General features: G+C 31.7%; 3 protein-coding genes across 3 annotated transcripts; 1 reads left to right on the top strand and 2 right to left on the bottom strand.

The window, feature by feature from the left end:
• Positions 1–1,347: 1,347 nt before the first annotated feature.
• On the bottom strand, positions 1,348–3,592 carry LOC137827891 (pentatricopeptide repeat-containing protein At1g71060, mitochondrial). Its single transcript, XM_068634250.1, has one exon. It carries the CDS (start codon positions 3,458–3,460, stop codon positions 1,889–1,891), a length of 1,572 nt encoding a protein of 523 aa, XP_068490351.1. The 5' UTR covers positions 3,461–3,592; the 3' UTR covers positions 1,348–1,888.
• Positions 3,593–3,928: 336 nt separating this feature from the next.
• LOC137827890 (beta-glucuronosyltransferase GlcAT14A-like) lies at positions 3,929–8,927 on the bottom strand. The gene is made up of 4 exons (XM_068634249.1): positions 7,846–8,927; positions 5,117–5,192; positions 4,905–5,020; positions 3,929–4,807 (listed from the first exon to the last, which is right to left on the bottom strand). Exons 1-4 carry the CDS (start codon positions 8,327–8,329, stop codon positions 4,293–4,295), a joined length of 1,191 nt encoding a protein of 396 aa, XP_068490350.1. The 5' UTR covers positions 8,330–8,927; the 3' UTR covers positions 3,929–4,292.
• A 3,399-nt stretch (positions 8,928–12,326) lies between these two features.
• On the top strand, positions 12,327–13,518 carry LOC137828152 (putative fasciclin-like arabinogalactan protein 20). Its single transcript, XM_068634604.1, has one exon. It carries the CDS (start codon positions 12,376–12,378, stop codon positions 13,354–13,356), a length of 981 nt encoding a protein of 326 aa, XP_068490705.1. The 5' UTR covers positions 12,327–12,375; the 3' UTR covers positions 13,357–13,518.
• Positions 13,519–18,591: the final 5,073 nt, after the last annotated feature.

Raw genomic sequence — 18,591 nt, 5'->3', positions numbered from 1 at the left:
ATTTATGAGTTCACTTTTAGACAAAGGATTGAGTATTGAAATGAAACAAAAACAAGTGTGAAGTGTTTAAAGGACATGACTTAGTTTTTGAAATTTTAATGACTTTTAATCTTTATGTTTGTTATCTTTGTAAAATTTTGCCCTCACAGCTTTTTTTAAAGTTAGTTCAATGTCACCAAATCAAGTTTGAGAGTCTCCAAAATCAAGTTTGAGAGTCTCCAAGGTCACTTACTTAGTGGATTGAAAACTCTATTAGAGCATTATGGTGAAATGACTACTTATCTTCAATTTTCCAACTCACCTATGTGAACATTTTTTCTCAAAGAAATCCTTAAAAGGCTCATTTTTCTATGAAAAAAAATTGGTGTGCATCTCAATTACAACCACATGTAATTCATTATGATATATGTGATCTATCAATTCATTAGGATATATGTGCTCTATTAATTCTATCTCTAGTGGAAATAATAGATACATACTCGTTTTGTTAATGGTTTGAGTAAAAAATTTAGGTGTATTTTTTTTTATAAAGATAAACGACTTTATGTATTTAAGAAATTTAAGACATTAGTTGAAAAATAAGTCGATTTCTCTATCCAAAATATACATTTTGATAGAGAGAGGGGATACACGTATAAAGAATTTGTTCAAATTTGTAATGAGTAGGGTATTTAAAGAGACATATACATCACAACAAAATTACGTGGTTGAGAGAAAAAATCAAATCATTATAAGTGTGGTTCAAAGTGTTTTAATAAAAAAAAAAAAGATCCCATAACTTTTTGGCTTGAAGTTGTAAATTTGGAGGTTTATATTTTAAGTAAAGCTCAACATTTGCGATAAAAATTCACCAGAGGCATGCATGTGGCGAAACAAAACCCTTTGTTTTTTATTTCAAAAATTTTGGTTGCATTGGATTTGTTCTTGTATATGGCCACAAAAGGAGTAAGCTTGATGACAAAAGTATCAAATGTGTGTTCTTGGTTGTGAGTGAGGAGTCTAAGGCCTACAAACTTTATCATCATATTAATAAGAAAGATTCGTACAATAGAGATGTTAAATTTCAGAAGGATGTTGCTTGAGATCAAGGAGAAGCAAAAACCAACAGAGTGATCTACCAGGGTTAGTCACCACCAACCTTTTTTTGTTGTTGTTAAAACTCATTGAATTGTTACTCAAGTTAAATCTCTTCAAATTCAAATAACATAATTAATGAACCAATAAAATCTTATTGTGAAAAATACCTTATTTTGACTTTTTCTATATAAAATAAACAGTTAAATAACATATTCAAATATGTATATGAAAGATCAAGACAGAATAATAGTAAATAAAACTCAATTATAATTTTAAAAAATTAAGACAGAATGATGGAGATGAATGTATTTACTAGTGATGTGTAGAACAATATCCTTAGGAAGTCAGCAATACCCAAAACAAGTCTACTATTAGGATAAATAAAGGATAAATACTGAAATTCATATTAGCATGGCTTCCTTCATGTGCAGGAGTAACCTTCTCCTTCTGGTATGCTATAGAAATTAGAAAGAGTTCAAGTGTTCTCTAAAGTTGTTTCGGCCTAAGACAGACCTCCTAATAAAAACTCCTTTAATCAAATTTTACTAGTTGGTTCTGTTGATCATAGGTATCCCACATGAATTGCCATTGGGATATATCATTGGAAACCTGAAATTTTCACATGACAATGTGATGCACAAATTCCTTCTCCAGAGGATAAATGTCTCCAAAGGATATGAACAGAATCTTCACATACACTGTCGTGCAAGAACATCATATCCATCTGTGAACAGACGTTTACCAAGACAGGCAGACACAATTTTGTCACTTTCGCACCAACTATTCCTGATATACCATGTGTGCCTTTTTGTCAAGCAACCAAAGGAGATTTCCTGAGTTTATCAATTTTCATAGCAAAATGCATGGCAACATGCTCCATCCTCGCATCAACTAGAGCTTCCTTCAAGGTGCTGAACATTTTGGCAGGAGGCCGAATACCCACATCCAACATTTCTTGAAAGTACTTACACGCTTCATTCAACTTATTTTCATGGCACAAGGAACAGATCAACGTGGAGAACATGTGCACTCCAGGAAGAATTCCTTTCTCTTTCATCTCATCCCAAACTGCCATCGCCATATCCAATCTCACTTCATTACAAAACATCCTCACCATGATCTCATACGTGCTCACACTCGGCTCACACCCAAACTCGCCATTCATTCTGCGAAAAACCGTGCAAGCTTCTTCAATCCTACCAACCTTTATAAGATGATGAAGTATAATATCAAAAGTTCGAGAATTTGGACCAATCCCACATTTTTTCATCTCACCAACCATCCTATACGCATCATCCATACGCATAGACCAGCAATAAGCCCCAACAACAGCATTGTAGGTGGGAGCCTCTGGTGCAAAGCCACTAGCCTTAGATACCTCAAAAAATTCAAGAGCTTGGTTCAATCTCTTATCCGAACCCAAACCATTGATCAAAGTACAATACACATGGGGACTAGGCCTCACACCCTTAGCTTTCATTTCATGGTACAACCCAATGGTTTCATCAAATTTCTTAGCCTTGCAATACGCATTGATGATTATGCCATACGCAACAACATCAATCTGAAACCCTTTATCCTCCATCTCCCTACACAACTCATTGAGTTTGGTCAGGTTCTGCAGCTGACTCCACCCTTCTAGCAAAATGGTGTAGGACTTGATATCAGGGTCCAAGCCTAAGCGCCGCATTTTATCAAACACCTCATGTGCCTTCTCAACACACTTGGATTTACACAACACATCGATCAACCTATTGAAATCCGTTACATGCGGCTTCAAACCGTAACGCTCCATCTTCTCGAATATCTCAGTTGCCTCCTTGACCTTCCGTGCTCGCGCGTATCGCCGAGCAACGAGGGCAAAAGTGTCAGAAGTCAGCAACTTTCGTTGCTTCATGTCGTCGATCAAAGTCCAAATCATTTTGAACTGTCTGATCTTTCCCAGTGCTTCGATCAATGCGTGGAAGGTCTCTGTGGTGTGTTTGAACTCGCTTTGCCTCTCGGCCCAACGGAAGAACGAAAGCGCGAGGGTACCGGCATTGCTGAGTTTGTTCAAGACCTCCAGTACCAGCTCCGGCGAGGGATTCACCACAACAGCAGCGAGAGAGACGTCGACGGTGGAGTCGCGGGAGTTGGATAAGATTCTGCAGATTGCTTCGGCGTTGGGGGTGGAGCTAGGTTGGGCCGTGTGGAAGGCCAATGTGGTGTTTTTTGGAGACCCATAGGGAACTTGGATTGTGGGTGTGGAGTAATGGTGGTAAAAATTTGAACTTGACAAAGGAGGAAGCAATGTTGAAGAAGTTTCTGTGAGGGGAAGGAGAAGATTGGAGATGATGAACCTTTTGGATGATCGAAAAAGCGCCATGGAAACCAGCATTAACATCTATGCCACTGCGCTTTACTTTTATACTAGTTTGGTGGGTACATCAAATCAATTTCCATCTTCTATTAAATAAAATTATAATAAGAAATAATTTCTATTCATATTCTTCTTCAACTATGCTAAACAACTTCATTTTTTTTACCCTAATTTCCTCTTTATTTTCTTTATCACTATCTCACTTCCTTTGCATATCATCTGAACTAAAGTATTAGGGCATTCTCAACTTTGCCACTATATTATGAAATGGTTGATAGATACTTTTATTTTTTAAAATATGTGGTTAAAGTTTCAATCTTAACTCCATGTTTATAAAAAAAATTGTGAAGAAAGTTGAGCTCCTTAAATAGTTATACAGATTTCAGTATTTTGAGAAACTACTCTTTGACTTCGAATTGAGAGATATTCCTTATATAGAAACAAATAATTAAAAAGTGCAATGATGAGGGAATGGAAAATGACAATGATATCTAAAAAGAATGAACTTTCTGCTCTGATCGTCCAGAATCTCTATGATAATGAGGCACACTGAACATACAACACCATGAAAATGGATGCAGAAGGGAATATCCTCCCACTGATGGAAGGTATTGGAGGATCCACCACAAATATTAAGCCTCCAAAGCCCAAGAGCTTAAACATATATTCCCTTCCCCAGTACAACTCTGATGTGTTGCTATCAGCACTCACTTACAAACAATGCTATGACTCCAAGATTGATATTACACTTTGGTGACCAAAGAATGTGTTTTCTGCAAATGGCAATTTCTACTGGTGGATGAATCGTGGTGCTTAGACTGCACAGCTTCCTAAATGCTTCTATTCTCTTATCTATTCACTGACACTGATTGGTCTGTGAGTTCCAGCCATCAAGAAGGTTAGCAACGGACCCTTCAAGGTTCTTAGCCTGAGGACCTGGTTCCACAAGATTGACATCACCCCATTGGGAGCACGGATCCACCCACCAGCTCCTCCGCCCAGTGCACCACATTCCTGGAGTAGCTCGATGGCTACCACGATGGAGGATCTTCTCATCAATCATGTCCAACACAGGATTATTAAGATGAAACTGTCTTGCAAAAGCAGCTCCACTTTCTACCATTTGATCGTAAAAGGAAGCATTAAGGAAAAGTGGTTCCATCTTTGGAGGATTGTCCCAGACTATATATCGCAAGTCCCCATTTACTGTTGTGTTCTTGAATTCTGGCGCATTGCAAATGACCGAGTGAAAGTAACCTTCTTGAGATAACTTCACATTTGTAAAATACATCAGTAGGGTTCGAGGTAAATTGTCCCAACCAAAAATGCAGAACTCCAGAAAGGGCCGGCTCAAGATGACCCATGGTGAACCTGCATGGCACGAAAAGCAATCAACATATAGTGGGGATACAAAAACCCTACAAGGCATATATTGTGCTGCACAGAAGGCATGAGACAAAATATTTGCCTGTGAAAAGTTTGAATGCGTTAGGAGTTGCCCTCTTTTCTGTAGCTTGAAAAATTTGACTCTTTCTTGCTAAATATAACCCCGGATCAACTACAATAGGCTGGAATCTATCAGTCCTGCAAAACCAAATAAATTCTTACTAAGTAAATGGTATAAGGCTAACTGAATAAGTGCGAAAAAGTAGCAGCTAGAACTAGCAGTAGTTTCCGTACTCTTTCCATCCAAGGTCACCAGTGTGATCAATGAAATTCAGGTCTCTCCTAACAGAAGAGAAAACGTGGGACAGATCTGATAAAAGATAACGGATATGGATCAGCAACTTCGACAAGTAGGGAAAGAAGGCATACATCAAGCAATACTGGGAGTATGAACAAAAAACTGAGAACTCTGTTGACCTTATAAAACAAGAAGAATTCAATGAATAAATTTTAGAAAAATGAAGTATTTATTCACTTAAAAGCAGAATAATGAATATAGATGTTCTTGTACAGCAACAAAAATAATATATAGAAAGAGCCCATAAAAACATCCAGTCCTACCAGTAACAGAGGAATCCCAATGTTTATTTTAATCAACAAGACCATGACACACCTAGGGTCTAGGAGAACTGATGCAGAATAGATTGTTGTTACTTGCTAATCTATAGCCAAACTCATGGTTTTAGGATCAGTCAGCCCCATTGGCTCTACAGGCTTCTGAGGGTTTACTTAAAAACAATGTGTATGTCATTGAATGCCTTGGGAGATTCTATTAAAAACAATGTGTCTGTCATCGAATGCCTTAGGAGATTCTATTAAAAACAATGTGTCTGTCATCGAATGCCTCACCACCAATCTCACATACTTGGCCATCAAAAGCCCATCTCTATGGTTACCAACATAAAAACTTGTATTTTCATCATACCCCCTTATATTATAAAATCAAATTTTACTGCCACTCTCTTTGTTCTTTCTTAATTGCTTGACTTGCACAAGTTCCATTAGTGATACCTCCAACTCTTCAGAAGATCTTCCATGCAACCCTCAAATGATTAAAATCTTATATCTTATAAATATGTAGTAAGCACTTATTTGAGACATGACAATACACGAGTCGTTTTAGTTACTTCTGGTTATGCTTACTTCCTGTAGCATGTGCATATCAGAGTGAAACATACCCAATTTTCTTTGTTTAATCAAAAGCATAATGGAAGTGATGAAAGTCTGAAACTAAATTCTAGATAACTGTCCATCTGACTTAAAACATTTTAGTGCCAGTTTACTTTGAAGTCACATGTAATCCCATGCAATCAGAAGAATTGACTTTATCCGCTATCAGATTTTGCGACCCCGAACTTTAAGATATTCAACCATCTAATGCATAAATACAGTCTCCAGCTTAGAACCAATCACTTCCGTTTGGAAATTAATATGCAATGCCAACACAGTTTGACAGAAGTTCTCAGGCAAAATTTTGGAAGGAGTCCAAAATGCATTCACAAACTGGTTGAAATAAAGAAGGATGAACAAATGAAGTGACTCCAAATTCCTAAGACCTAAACTTATTCACCAGCAAACGGAACTAGATAACATAAAGAATTTGGGTGCAGTTTCTTTGGTATACAGGGATGAGCTTGAAGAATCTCTACCTCAGAATTTGTTATTTGGTCAAGATAAAAACAATAACTTCTGTCTTTTGGATGTAACCACCAAAGGCGCAGCCGAGGGCAAGTGTTCCCCTGATCTGTCTCATTAATTACCCTTCTACCATATTCACCTCCTCACTCTTCTCACCCCAGTGATCCCTCTTTTCAACTGAATACCCTTCTCTCCCTTTTGCGGCTCCCTCACCATTTTTGTCTTGGCTTTATCTCCTGGCTGTTACCACAAATTCCTTATGCATGAAAAACTAATAAGTTGGAAAACCTGTCCTTTTAGCTTAGTATCTAAACATGCAAAACTTTAGGCTAAATAATGGTGGGCTCTAGGTAAATTTTAAATTTAATTTGAAAATCAAAAGTAGAATCAAAATGACCAGCCTCAGTTTAATCAATCTGTAGTAACCAATCCGATGAGAAGATAATTTCAGTATAGTTTTAAAAGAATAAACCTTAATCTTCAGTATTACCACGACAAAAAATTCGATACAGAAAGAAATCTCAAAACAATAACTCAAAGTATTATTTAGTGACACAAAAACAATATTATGCTAACATCAATGCAAAAGTCTTTTTAACACTGCTCAAACAGAATTTATAAAATTTCAAAACAAGACATTAAAATTAAGACCCCAAAAGAAATTTTAAAAAAAAATGAATATTTATACTGAAATACATAAATTCAGGCTGATCATATTAGAGATTCAACGATAGGACAACGTCTACACCTAATCTAGGATAAGCGAAATTAAGGATTATAGGAGCAAGTTTGCAATTAGCAATCTATCTCAGATTTCCTGAGGGAATATTTGGGAGTTGAGTTATTGAGGATAATAATTAAAATGCAATAAAAAATGATAGATTAGCACACAGTTAATGTCTTAATCTTTTTGATAATTTTTTAAAACATTATATAACTCTTAGTTTTAGAAAAAACAATTTGATTTCCCTTTCCTTTCCCTCTGAAATTCCAGCCTCGGGCATAGACTAAAAACAAGTGAAACTTGAGAAAAAAAGGTGAACTAAAAAGGAACAGAAAGTGAATTATTGGACCACTAAAATTGCAGAAACTTTCCTTAAGTACCAAGCAACTACTTCTTAATACTGGATCAGTCAAAATCAAATTCATAAAACTGAATTATTAACTAATCACCCACCAATCCCATTTATTTATTTCTTTTTAAAAGGCAAATTGATTTGAATGCTCCTCCAAATTCCCAACTATACAACAGCAATCTAGGTATTGACTCATCAAAACACAGTCACAAATCAAAGAAGCAAACAGAAAATTGCAAACAGGCATACCATCCTGTGTGATGAGAGGATAATCCAGTGCACTCAAAGTGATGAACCAATTCCAGCCACTATCCAATTTGAGCATAATGGCAGCAGCCCGGAGAGCGATGGCCACATTGGAGGACCCCAAGTAGGTGACATAATCAGCCTTTCCAACCACATCAACGTTCCCGAAAGCACGAATCGCCGGCACCGCCCTCGTGGCGGCAACCAGGGCTTTTCTCTCATCATCCCTGGCATCCCTCCCAAGATGGAGGAGGTACCTATTCCTAGGATGGTAAACTGCCAACAACAAACGCAAGATCCGGTCCTTGTCTTTGTGTCCACCAGAGATAAAGTATGCAAAAGCTGGAGGGTAGCGAGAGCCATGCTGAACAAGGGAAGGGAAAGCCTTTGGGGAACTAAAAGCAGAGAAAGAGGACATCAACAGAACCATGAGAGATAGCAATGCTGCACTGAATAGAGTGAAAAGCCATTTCCTGTCAACTCCCATAGCCACTACTGTGCTCTCTAATTTGGCGTTGGGGCATATGATACAATAACAGGCGTGGCTTGAAAGAAGGGATTTTGAGAACTGGGTCTGCCCAGAGTCTGGCTTTCTAGACTCCTCTCCGTAAATGGACGCTAAAGATCTTGGCTTTTTCTCGTTTGGTGATGATGGACATGGAAGCTGTTAAACTGTCATGCACAAAAGAAAAGGAGATGATGACAGTGGACACATGGAAAACCCGGATCAGAAAGTTCCAAAAATTTTCTCCAGTTTTGCAGGTTTTGGCTTTCTCAGTGCTCGATTTCAAATCCCAACCTTCCAGAGAAGAAGAGAAAATGGGATAAAAGAGAAAAGACAAGGGTTTCTTCCTTGGAGGTTAGATTGGTTGTTAGGTGTTAGGGAAAGAAATGGAGATCACGGATTTGCTCTTACCTTTCTCTCTTCTCTGTATTCAATGATGGTGATGATGATGCCAAGATTCAATCTCAGGTTTATTTTAATTTTGAAGTAACCATCACAATGAGCAAATTATTATACAAATGAAGAAAGAAAGACAAAATATGGACAAATTCTACATTTTTTTTTTGTTTAGTAAAAGGTCATGTTGATTCGGTTATACTTTACTTGTGCAAAATAGTTGACTGTTTCTATACGTGCCAAACCACGTAAGCGCGTGTGTCAGGTTTTTTTTTTTTTTTTAATTCAAACAGGCCTCACATCTTAGCCGTTTAAATTTATGCATTAATCTACATCACTTGACACTAACTTTAAAATAACAACCATAAAAGAGTTTACTATTAATGATTTTCATTATAGAAATGATTGACATATTTTTAAAATAATTATGACATAAATTATTATACATAATAAATTATAATTATATAATACATATAATTAACATTCATATTTTAATAAAAATAATCAAATATGGGTTGCCTCTTAAAAAAATAAAGGATAAGAGTATCACTTTATAATTTGATATGTAAGTAAATTATGCTTATTTTCTTGGTTATTAATTATTAATATTAGTTAATTGGAGAATATATTAGGTTAAATACATAAAAAAATGCGTTTGTGTAGGTGTGCAGGAGATAAATATGTACTCAATAGTTGGTGAAATAACTTTTGCGAGCCCCAAAGATATAAAAGGTTTTTTTTTTGTTTTTTGTTTTTAGATTAAATATTTTTTGGCTATTTATCTAAAATAATTTAAATATAATACACAAATTAAATTAAATGTATTTGTTTCTAACAAATTTACTTGATTTACATGTTCTTTTGTTAAAAATAATTTAATTAAATAAATTTATATTTTACACATTGATGGTGTTTACAGTATTTATATATATATATATATATATATATATATATGTGTGTGTGTGTGTATGTATAACAGGTAGATTTTTAAGTTTGTATTGTGTTTATTTTAAGTGTTGAATTAAGTAATTCTTAAGTATCGAGTTAAATTTGTTTAAGAATAAAAGCGATTTAAATAAGATGAAGTATAAATAAATAAATAAAATGTATTGTTTTAAACTTTATGTTTTAAAAGTTATTATTTCTTTAAAATATATAATTCTTTTATTATCTTTTCAAGTTTGAGAGTTTGTTTGGTATTTTTTTAAGATTTAAATTTTTTATATAGTTATGTTAAAACAACATTATTTCTCTAGAAACATTTAATGGGATGAAATATAAATAAATAAAGTCATTTTTTAAATTTTATGTCTTCAAAATTATTGTTTCTCTAAAATATATTTTCTTTATCTTTTGTTTAGATATTTGAGGGATTTTTTAATATTTTTCAAGATTTAAGTTTGTTATATTGATGTAAAATAATCATAATTTACTGTTTATTATTTTTTAAAAGTATTTTTTCCCCTTATATACGTGGATGATAAAAGTAATTTAAATGAGATGAAATATAAATAAAAAATATAATTTTTAAAATTTTATGGCTTAAAAATTATCACTTCTCTAAAACATATTTTCTTTATCTTTTGTTTAAATTTTTTAGGGATTTCTTCATACTTTTTAAGATTTAAGTCTTGTAAGATTTAAGTCTTGCATGTGGATGATTGCGTATCTAGGGATATGTAGTTGCACATGAGGTTAGTGGATAAAGATGAATTTTTGCTACTTTATGGTACTATCGGTATATTTGGCTTGATTATTATGGTTTTATTTGGGATGTATACAAGAAGTTGGTGCATTAATGATTTCATGTATGGTATATAAATTGTACTTGACCTTAACTTTTTGGTTTGATATTGAATCCTTAACGATATAAGATTATTGGGTGTATGGGAACAAATCTTTCAGTCGAGGGTTAAGGAAATAAGGTATTGTTCGTTTTTAAGCTTGAGTCCGTCATTGTTTTGTCCTTGAGATTATGTTTGTGTTGAAAAGTGGAAGTATAAGAAGTGAATGTGTAAAGATTTAACATGTAAATGTGAAAAAAAGTGAGTGTATTTGGATTGAGATATGTTATAGTGGACATGTGATGAAAGTTTATTAAAGTTTTTTAATGATGTAATTATTGTAAGGGTGTTTTGATTTTTGTTAAAGATGTAAAATATAATATTACAAATTTATCATTGTCTTTACAAAAAAATAAAATAATCAAATATTAAGTATTTTTTGTGTAAATTTTGGTGAATTAAAGTTATGCAAGTTATCTTTGATATAGTTGGATAATTTTATTTTTTTTAAAACAAGAGTTACTTGAAGAAAAATAATTTACATGTAAAATTATGAATATATGTAAAAATTGAAAACTATTTTATAGAAATAAATAATTTAAATGTTCATAAATTTTACAATTATAATTAGAAAATAATATTGCATTGAATGTAAATAGTAGTATTATATAAACAAACAAGATAAAACCATGAATCCAAACAAGTGATATACCCTCAAATCCTCTATACTCAGCATTTATATAAATAAACAAACCCTAAGCATGTATTTGGATCTATGGGTGCACTATACACTCTGTTTGTATCCACGGATGCATAAGGGCATGGGACGCAAAAAGAGAAAGAGACCTCATTTTTTTGTTGTCTTACACCATAGGGAAGAAATATCAACGAATAAAAGAGAAAACCACATATGATATGTGATTTTACTCAGGTATCATTTTAGTATATGTATTTCTTTCATGAATTGATCACTCACTTCAGAAAATTATTCATTAATTTGTTTATATAAATCAAAATTAATGTATTATAAATTGAAATATGATAAAACATAAATCTTTTAATTATTTTATTATTATTATTATTTAAACTTTGTTTTTAAAATTGTAATTTAAGAGTTCAATAGATTTTATTTTTTGTATAAATTTATTGAGAATATAATATGTGATAAAGGTTACACTAATACAATGATCTCTCCTCATTAACTCATTAATAAAGTAATTCATTAAAAAAGCTTGACTCATTTATTCAATTAAACTTAATTAAAACATCAAGGTAAAACATATTAAATTAGAGTTTGGCTCAAACTTAATTAAAATATAGAGCGTAAAAATATTAAATTAAAGTTTGACTTGTTTATCTCATTTATAACTTAGTTAGTTTTGCTTGTAAAAAAATATTTAAATTATTTTTCAACTTTGCAATATAACATCTACAAATGATTTGAATACGAATCTACAAATAAATAATCATTTGTTTGAATCATGCATATACGATGATGTACTGTAACAAAATATTAACAATATTATGATTTATAATTAGATTAAAACATTTGAATTAAATTTAAAATTTAACTTTTTTATTTGTTTTAAATAATGACAGTGTTTAATTGGAAAAAAAGTGTATTTCTAAATTAAAAAAATAATATTTTGAAAACGCGGGTTGTGTACAACCGTGACTGTTATAACTAAAACAGTATATTTGTTACTAATCACGTGATAGATTTTTTTTTTTAATTTTTATTTTTTAAATATTGTTAGAAGAAAAGAGGGGTTGGTCAGATATAAAAGAGGGATTGGTAAGATAAAATCCCGCCAAATATCGAAATTGAATTATCGCGTGAGGTTCACAATGAAGCAGTCAGCGTTCGTTTTCGTTCTCTTCTTCTCTCTCGCCGGCGCTCTTCCGCGTGAAGCCATATTTGACGCCGCCGACGTTCTTTCAGATTCAGGCTTCGTTTCAATGGCTCTCACGCTCGAAGTCGTTGCCGAAACGCTTTTAGAGCAGTCTCCTTCAGCCACCGTCTTTGCTCCCTCTGATTCCGCGTTCAAGAAATCTGGCCAGCCTTCCCTTGACCTCCTCCGCTTCCATCTCGCGCCGCTCCCACTCACCCCTTCCAGTCTCCGACTCCTCACTGCCGGCGCCAAGATCCCTACCATGCTCTCCGGCCAGTCTCTTACGGCCACAACTTCTTCGGCCGACCGCCTAACGTCCATCAACAACATCAAGCTCACTCAATCCCCAATCTACGACGACGGCTCTCTTTTAGTTTACGGCATTGACAGGTTCTTCGACCCTAACTTTCAGTTACCTAGCTCTTCTGATTCCAATTCCTCCTGTTCTGCGAAGAACCACACCGCAAGTGTCTCCGATTCCTTCAACCAAGCGATTCAAACACTAAAAACCGGTGGATACTCCGCCGTGGCTGCGTTCTTAGAAATGCAGCTTTTCGGTGTAGCCGAGTTTAGCGGAATCACAGTGTTCGCTCCGGCAGACGACTTGGTGCTAAACCGCATCGGCGATTTCAGCCAGTATCCTTCGTTCTTTCGCCGGCACGTCGTGCCTTGCCGGCTTCTGTGGAATGATCTGGTCAATTTCGACGACGGATCGGAGTTGTCTAGTTTTTTGGAGGGATTCACGATCAATATCACTCGATCTGGCGGCGTTTTGGTTTTTAACGGAGTTCCGGTGTTCTTTCCCGACGTGTTCTTCAACGATAGGATTGTAGTTCACGGCGTTAGCAATATTCTCGCGTCACAGAACACAGCGTTTCGTCATAACGCTCATGTTGTTGATTATGAGGGAAACCTGTTTGATACTTCTGAATTTTGAGGCACTTTAAATTTTTAGTGGCTACCATAATCGCTCTAAAAATATTTTGCTTGTGTAATGTTGAAATACATTGTCTCTGTAGAAATGCTGTAGAAATACATTCTGTTTTGCATGTGTAATGTTGAAATACATTCTCTATTAGAAATACATTCTCGTTTTGCATATGTTGAAATACATTCTCAAAAGTTCTTTTTCTTTTTTAAGTATCAGATTCTTTAACTATTCTTTAATTTACATTTTCAAAGTTTAAAGATGATATTATTATCACTATGTATATTATTAAAATGCATATATATATATATATATATATAAATTAACAATATACGTATAGAATAAAGAAATAATATATTATTTTGAGTTCAATTTTTGTTATAATTGTATCTAAAAACTAACATGTTTTACTTGGTGTATTTTGAAGATGATGATTAAGTTTTTTCTTCCTTTTTTTTTTTGTAGGATATCCTTTCAATCTCTCACATGTACGAGCAGTTTTTTTCTTTTCTTTTAATTTCTTTGAAGACGAAGATGTTTGAGTTGTTACTAAATTACTTGAAAGTTCTGGATGAATGAGTTGTTATTAAATTACTTGAAAGTTCTCGATGAATGAGTTGTTATTAAATTACTTGAAAGTTCTCGATGAAATAATTTTCTTCTCCAGCTTTCTGTAAATTTAAATCATAGATATTTCCTTAAAATTCCCCTTGTTCTTTCACCCTTTGTCATAGATATGGAAAAAAATTCTTTAGTAAGGTATTTGCATGATTGATAACCCATAATTCAAAATCATGTGCTATGGATGTGAGTCGCTGTTCTGTTCTTCTATCTAATTTTTTAAATGTTTTGCAGATTTGTTATCACTGGATGGTTACTTGTTGCAGCCACATTCATTCTTTGTGGAGTCATTATATCTAATAGATGTCAGCTTAATCTAAATAGTGTTCTGCTCTGCCTTGTTCTTTGGATACTCTATACAAACCGCCCACAAAGAAGGGAAGTGTTTTTACAAGTCGTCCTTGCCAGAAACCACCATGTGCTATGGATGTTTGATTTTGGTTTTCACTTTTCAGTGAAAAAATAACAGTGATGATGATAATTTTAGTAATAGTATCTGCAAAATTTCTGTATACTGCTGGCTCTAAGTTTTATTAATCACAAATTCAAATGTGGATGATAACGTACATGCCCTATTCTTTTAATTACACAGAACTGGATGCATCCTCTGTTGGGCAGGCTTGCAAAAACCATCAATGTCACTAGGATTGTTCTTCCATCTGATGTCATGGATGGTATGACAAGCTGAATGTGGATCTAAATACTGCAGCAAACACACTTTCTGAGAAGACAAATGAAAATTCGGTAAAAATTCGAAGAGTGTTCAATGACGTGTAAGTAATGATAAAACTGATTCCAGAAATTTATAGCCCATCCATGTATGATGCTAAACCACGTACATTTTGCAGGCGTCTAGCTTTGTATGTAGTAGCAGCTGTGATGCTTCTGTGGCTCTTGTTGGGCTAGGTATTTGTTGATCATAAAATTATGAATAAATTGAGCTTATTTTATATTTATGTTCCTGAGTTTTTGGTTATAAATGATTCAGTATAGATTTTAAAATAAAGAATGAGTTGATAAAGTAGAGTTTATTGTATCACAAGTTCCCTACTATGTAACGTAAGATACAAAGGTGGCATCTCACATTGAAGAGAAAAGCCAGAGTCTGCTGCAACATTCTGTCCATATAAATAAAGAAAGCAATTTGATTTTGTTTTTAGCTTTAGATACATGATGACATGCAAATTATAACCATGCCTTCAATTTCACCCATTTTAAATAACAGATATAATTGATGATATAAAAAAAAGTATTTTTTTATTTCATAAAAAAAATTAAAATTTTAGGTTAAAAAAGAGGATTGTATATTATCAATGTATTATTTTTTAAAATAAACATTTATAAAAAAAATAAAAAAAGTATTTAATCAGTTACAACTAATTTTATTATTTTGTACTTAATAATTTAATTTATACTTAAAAAACGAAACAATAGAAAAAAAATAAATTTAAATGATGTGTCTCGAAGATAAATATAGATGAAGTGTCTAATTCAAAAAATATTTATTAGATTTATAACAATTTTAACATGGATTTAACATAATTTTAAATAAGAGAAATACATTAATTTTTTAAAAACTCAAATTTATTGTATAAATTTTTATTATGATTATAAAAATAAGAGCAAATCTAAGAACATTTTTCTCTTTTAAAAAAAAATAAAACATATTTAATGTATATAAATTTTTATTATTAATTTATATAATTTATAATTATGTTTTATTATTCATTTTGATAAATTTTTTGTTCTCGTACAATTGGTCTAATCTTTTTTCTATTATTTTTGCATGTGGAAACTTTATATTTCATTTGAGTAAAATAGTAGAGGAATAACTGTTAATAATATGGACAAGTTCATGTGTAATTTTATAGATTAAATATTCCGATAAATAATTGGAAGTCTGTACAAACCATTTCTTCAAAAAAAATGATTTTAAATATTTTTTACCATCCACTGAAGTTAAAGAAGCTTAACCTAAATTGTGTGAAGATTTTTTGTTAAAAAATATTGGAATTTTAGGTTGTAGTATAGTCTCGTTTATTGCATGGTCATAATTAATTTGAGTTATACAAGTTTGAGTAAAAATATATGGTTTATTGTGATATTTAAAACTTGTTAGATGAGTTAAAAATGATTTTGTTAGTATATTTTTTTTTCTATATATAGTTTGAGCATCTTATTAATTTATCAACTATGCTCAAGATATGGTAATTATTCTTGAAATTGAACATTATTGTTTAAGCTTTACCCTCTTATAATTTGAAATTTAAAATCAGAAATATCTTGAGACAATTATTTCTTATCTAAAATTGTTAAGGAACGAGAATTAATAATTTGATTTTTTTTTTAAGTTTGTGAATAGAGTAACATTGAGTGAAAAAATCCTAATAAAATTATTTTAGAACCTTAGAGATAAATGATGGATTTGTTAGGAGTGATTAAATTAATTTACTCCGTTTTCAATATTTAATTTTTAAAAATTATTTATCAGGTTCTCTTTTAAAGAAATTATAATAATTATTGAAAATGAATAAATAATATTTAAAAAAGGTTTTATTTTAATTTTCTCAATATTTTTTTAATAAAAATATTTATATTTCAAAAAATACACCTAAGAACATTTGTTTCCTTTTTGAACTGCAACGTTTTCCATTTATATTGTTTTCTTCTATCACCAACCCCATTCAGTAAAAACAATAAAAATATAAATATTTTTTTCCTATTAATTGTTAAACACAAGGTAAACCTTCTAAGATAAAAATAAGATAAAAGTTAAAATGAAATTTGAAGACTGTTACATTAAAGTGTGTGAATAAATTTTCTTCTATTTTTTTTCTCTGCAAGACGCAAGATACAAGACAAGCTGAAAAATTATTTAAAGTAGGATTTGAAGTTTAAATAACTCTTCTTTATAACTATTATCGTTTAAGTCAATAACTAATTTAAATCATAAAACTAATAATTTAAAATATTTTTTTTAGTAAGGAACATTATAAAAAACTCTTATTGATTAAGTATTTAGACAAATATAATTTTAATTTAACATCTTTTAAAAGACAATTATAACTAAATTTATTAAAATAACCGAAAAAATATATTTAATATTAATTGAAAAATATTATAAAAAATCATAATTATTTTTAAAATCAAACAATTATTATAAAAAAAAGTAATTGTTGTCAGAGGAGAATTCATAATTCATAAAAAATTTCAACTCTTTTGTAAAAATAAAAAAAATCTACTTTCACACAAATGTTTTGATAAAGTGAATAAATTATTTTACTTCTGTACTCGTTCAACAATAATGATAAAAATTATAGGTCTATTTATCTGTTTATTAATTATTTTTATATGAAACTTTATTTTTGATTTTTTTTTCACTAAAACCATCTGTGTTTACATCACTCTATTAACTCATTAACTTTTATATATTTTCTATATAAGAAGGGTTGTAAATACACATAAGATACTAAGAATCTTATCATTTTTTATATACCATTTTTTTATAAAATATTTTATTTTAAAGACAAAAATTATCAAGCATGATGAAAACAATGACTTTTTTTTTTGTTAAAATTTGTATTGTATAATTTATTTCTTTCATTATTCTTTGTTCAAAGTTGAAACCTAAAAAATATGAAGGTTGAAAAGTATAAGTATGTAGGTGTAAGATTTGTTACTTTTCAATCAATGGATAGCTTTTACTCTTGTTTCAAAAAAAATTAATAACAAAGCAAAATTATTTAAAGTTGTAATTTTTTAGTAAATTAATCTCTCCACCACTTGATATTTAAACTAATATCTCAATCCGCTCTAAATTGAATATTGATCTTAAATATAGAAACGATTAAAATAATTATACTAAATTATAATTTAATAGTTTAATAGAATTTATCTGTTATATAAATTTATTGAGAATATAATATGTGATAAAGGTCACATTAGTATAATACGATCTCTCCTCGTTAACAAAGTAATTCACGTTAAACCAAATTTTTTGAAACTTTAACTTCATTAAAAAAAGAAGTACGATTAAAACTTGACTCATTTATTCAATTAAACTTAATTAAAATATGAAGGTAAAACATATTAAATTATATTTTTGCTTAAACTTAATTAAAATATCAAGCATAAAAATATTAAATTAGAGTTTGATATATATATATATATATATATATATATTACAATAAAACTATTAATTGGAGACTAAACATAATTAGTTATTACGTTAATTAAATTAAAAAAAAATTATATATAAATTATTTTTTATTATTAATATGGTAAAGATTGGGCCAGGCTACCAATTCATGTAGGCCCGGTAAGCCCAATTTGCCTCTTCTGAAGGCTTAATCCATATAAGCCCAATTTGTTTGAAATATTGTTAGGAGAAAAGAAGGGTGGTAAGATATAAGAGAATTGCGCCAAATATTGAAATGGAATAGCGTGAGGTTCATAATGCAGCAGTCAGAGCGTGCGTCTTTTCCTTCTCTCTCGCCGGCGCTCTTCCGCGTGAAGCCATATTTGACGCCGCCGACGTTCTTTCAGATTCAGGCTTCGTTTCAATGGCTCTCACACTCCAAGTCCTTCAGCCACCGTCTTTGCTCTCTCCGATTCCGCCTTCAA

The sequence above is a fragment of the Phaseolus vulgaris genome, chromosome 7, assembly GCF_000499845.2.
Source record: "Phaseolus vulgaris cultivar G19833 chromosome 7, P. vulgaris v2.0, whole genome shotgun sequence".
NCBI lineage: Eukaryota > Viridiplantae > Streptophyta > Magnoliopsida > Fabales > Fabaceae > Phaseolus > Phaseolus vulgaris.
Note: the sequence above shows the minus strand (reverse complement) of the source record. Positions and strands in the feature narration are given on the sequence as shown.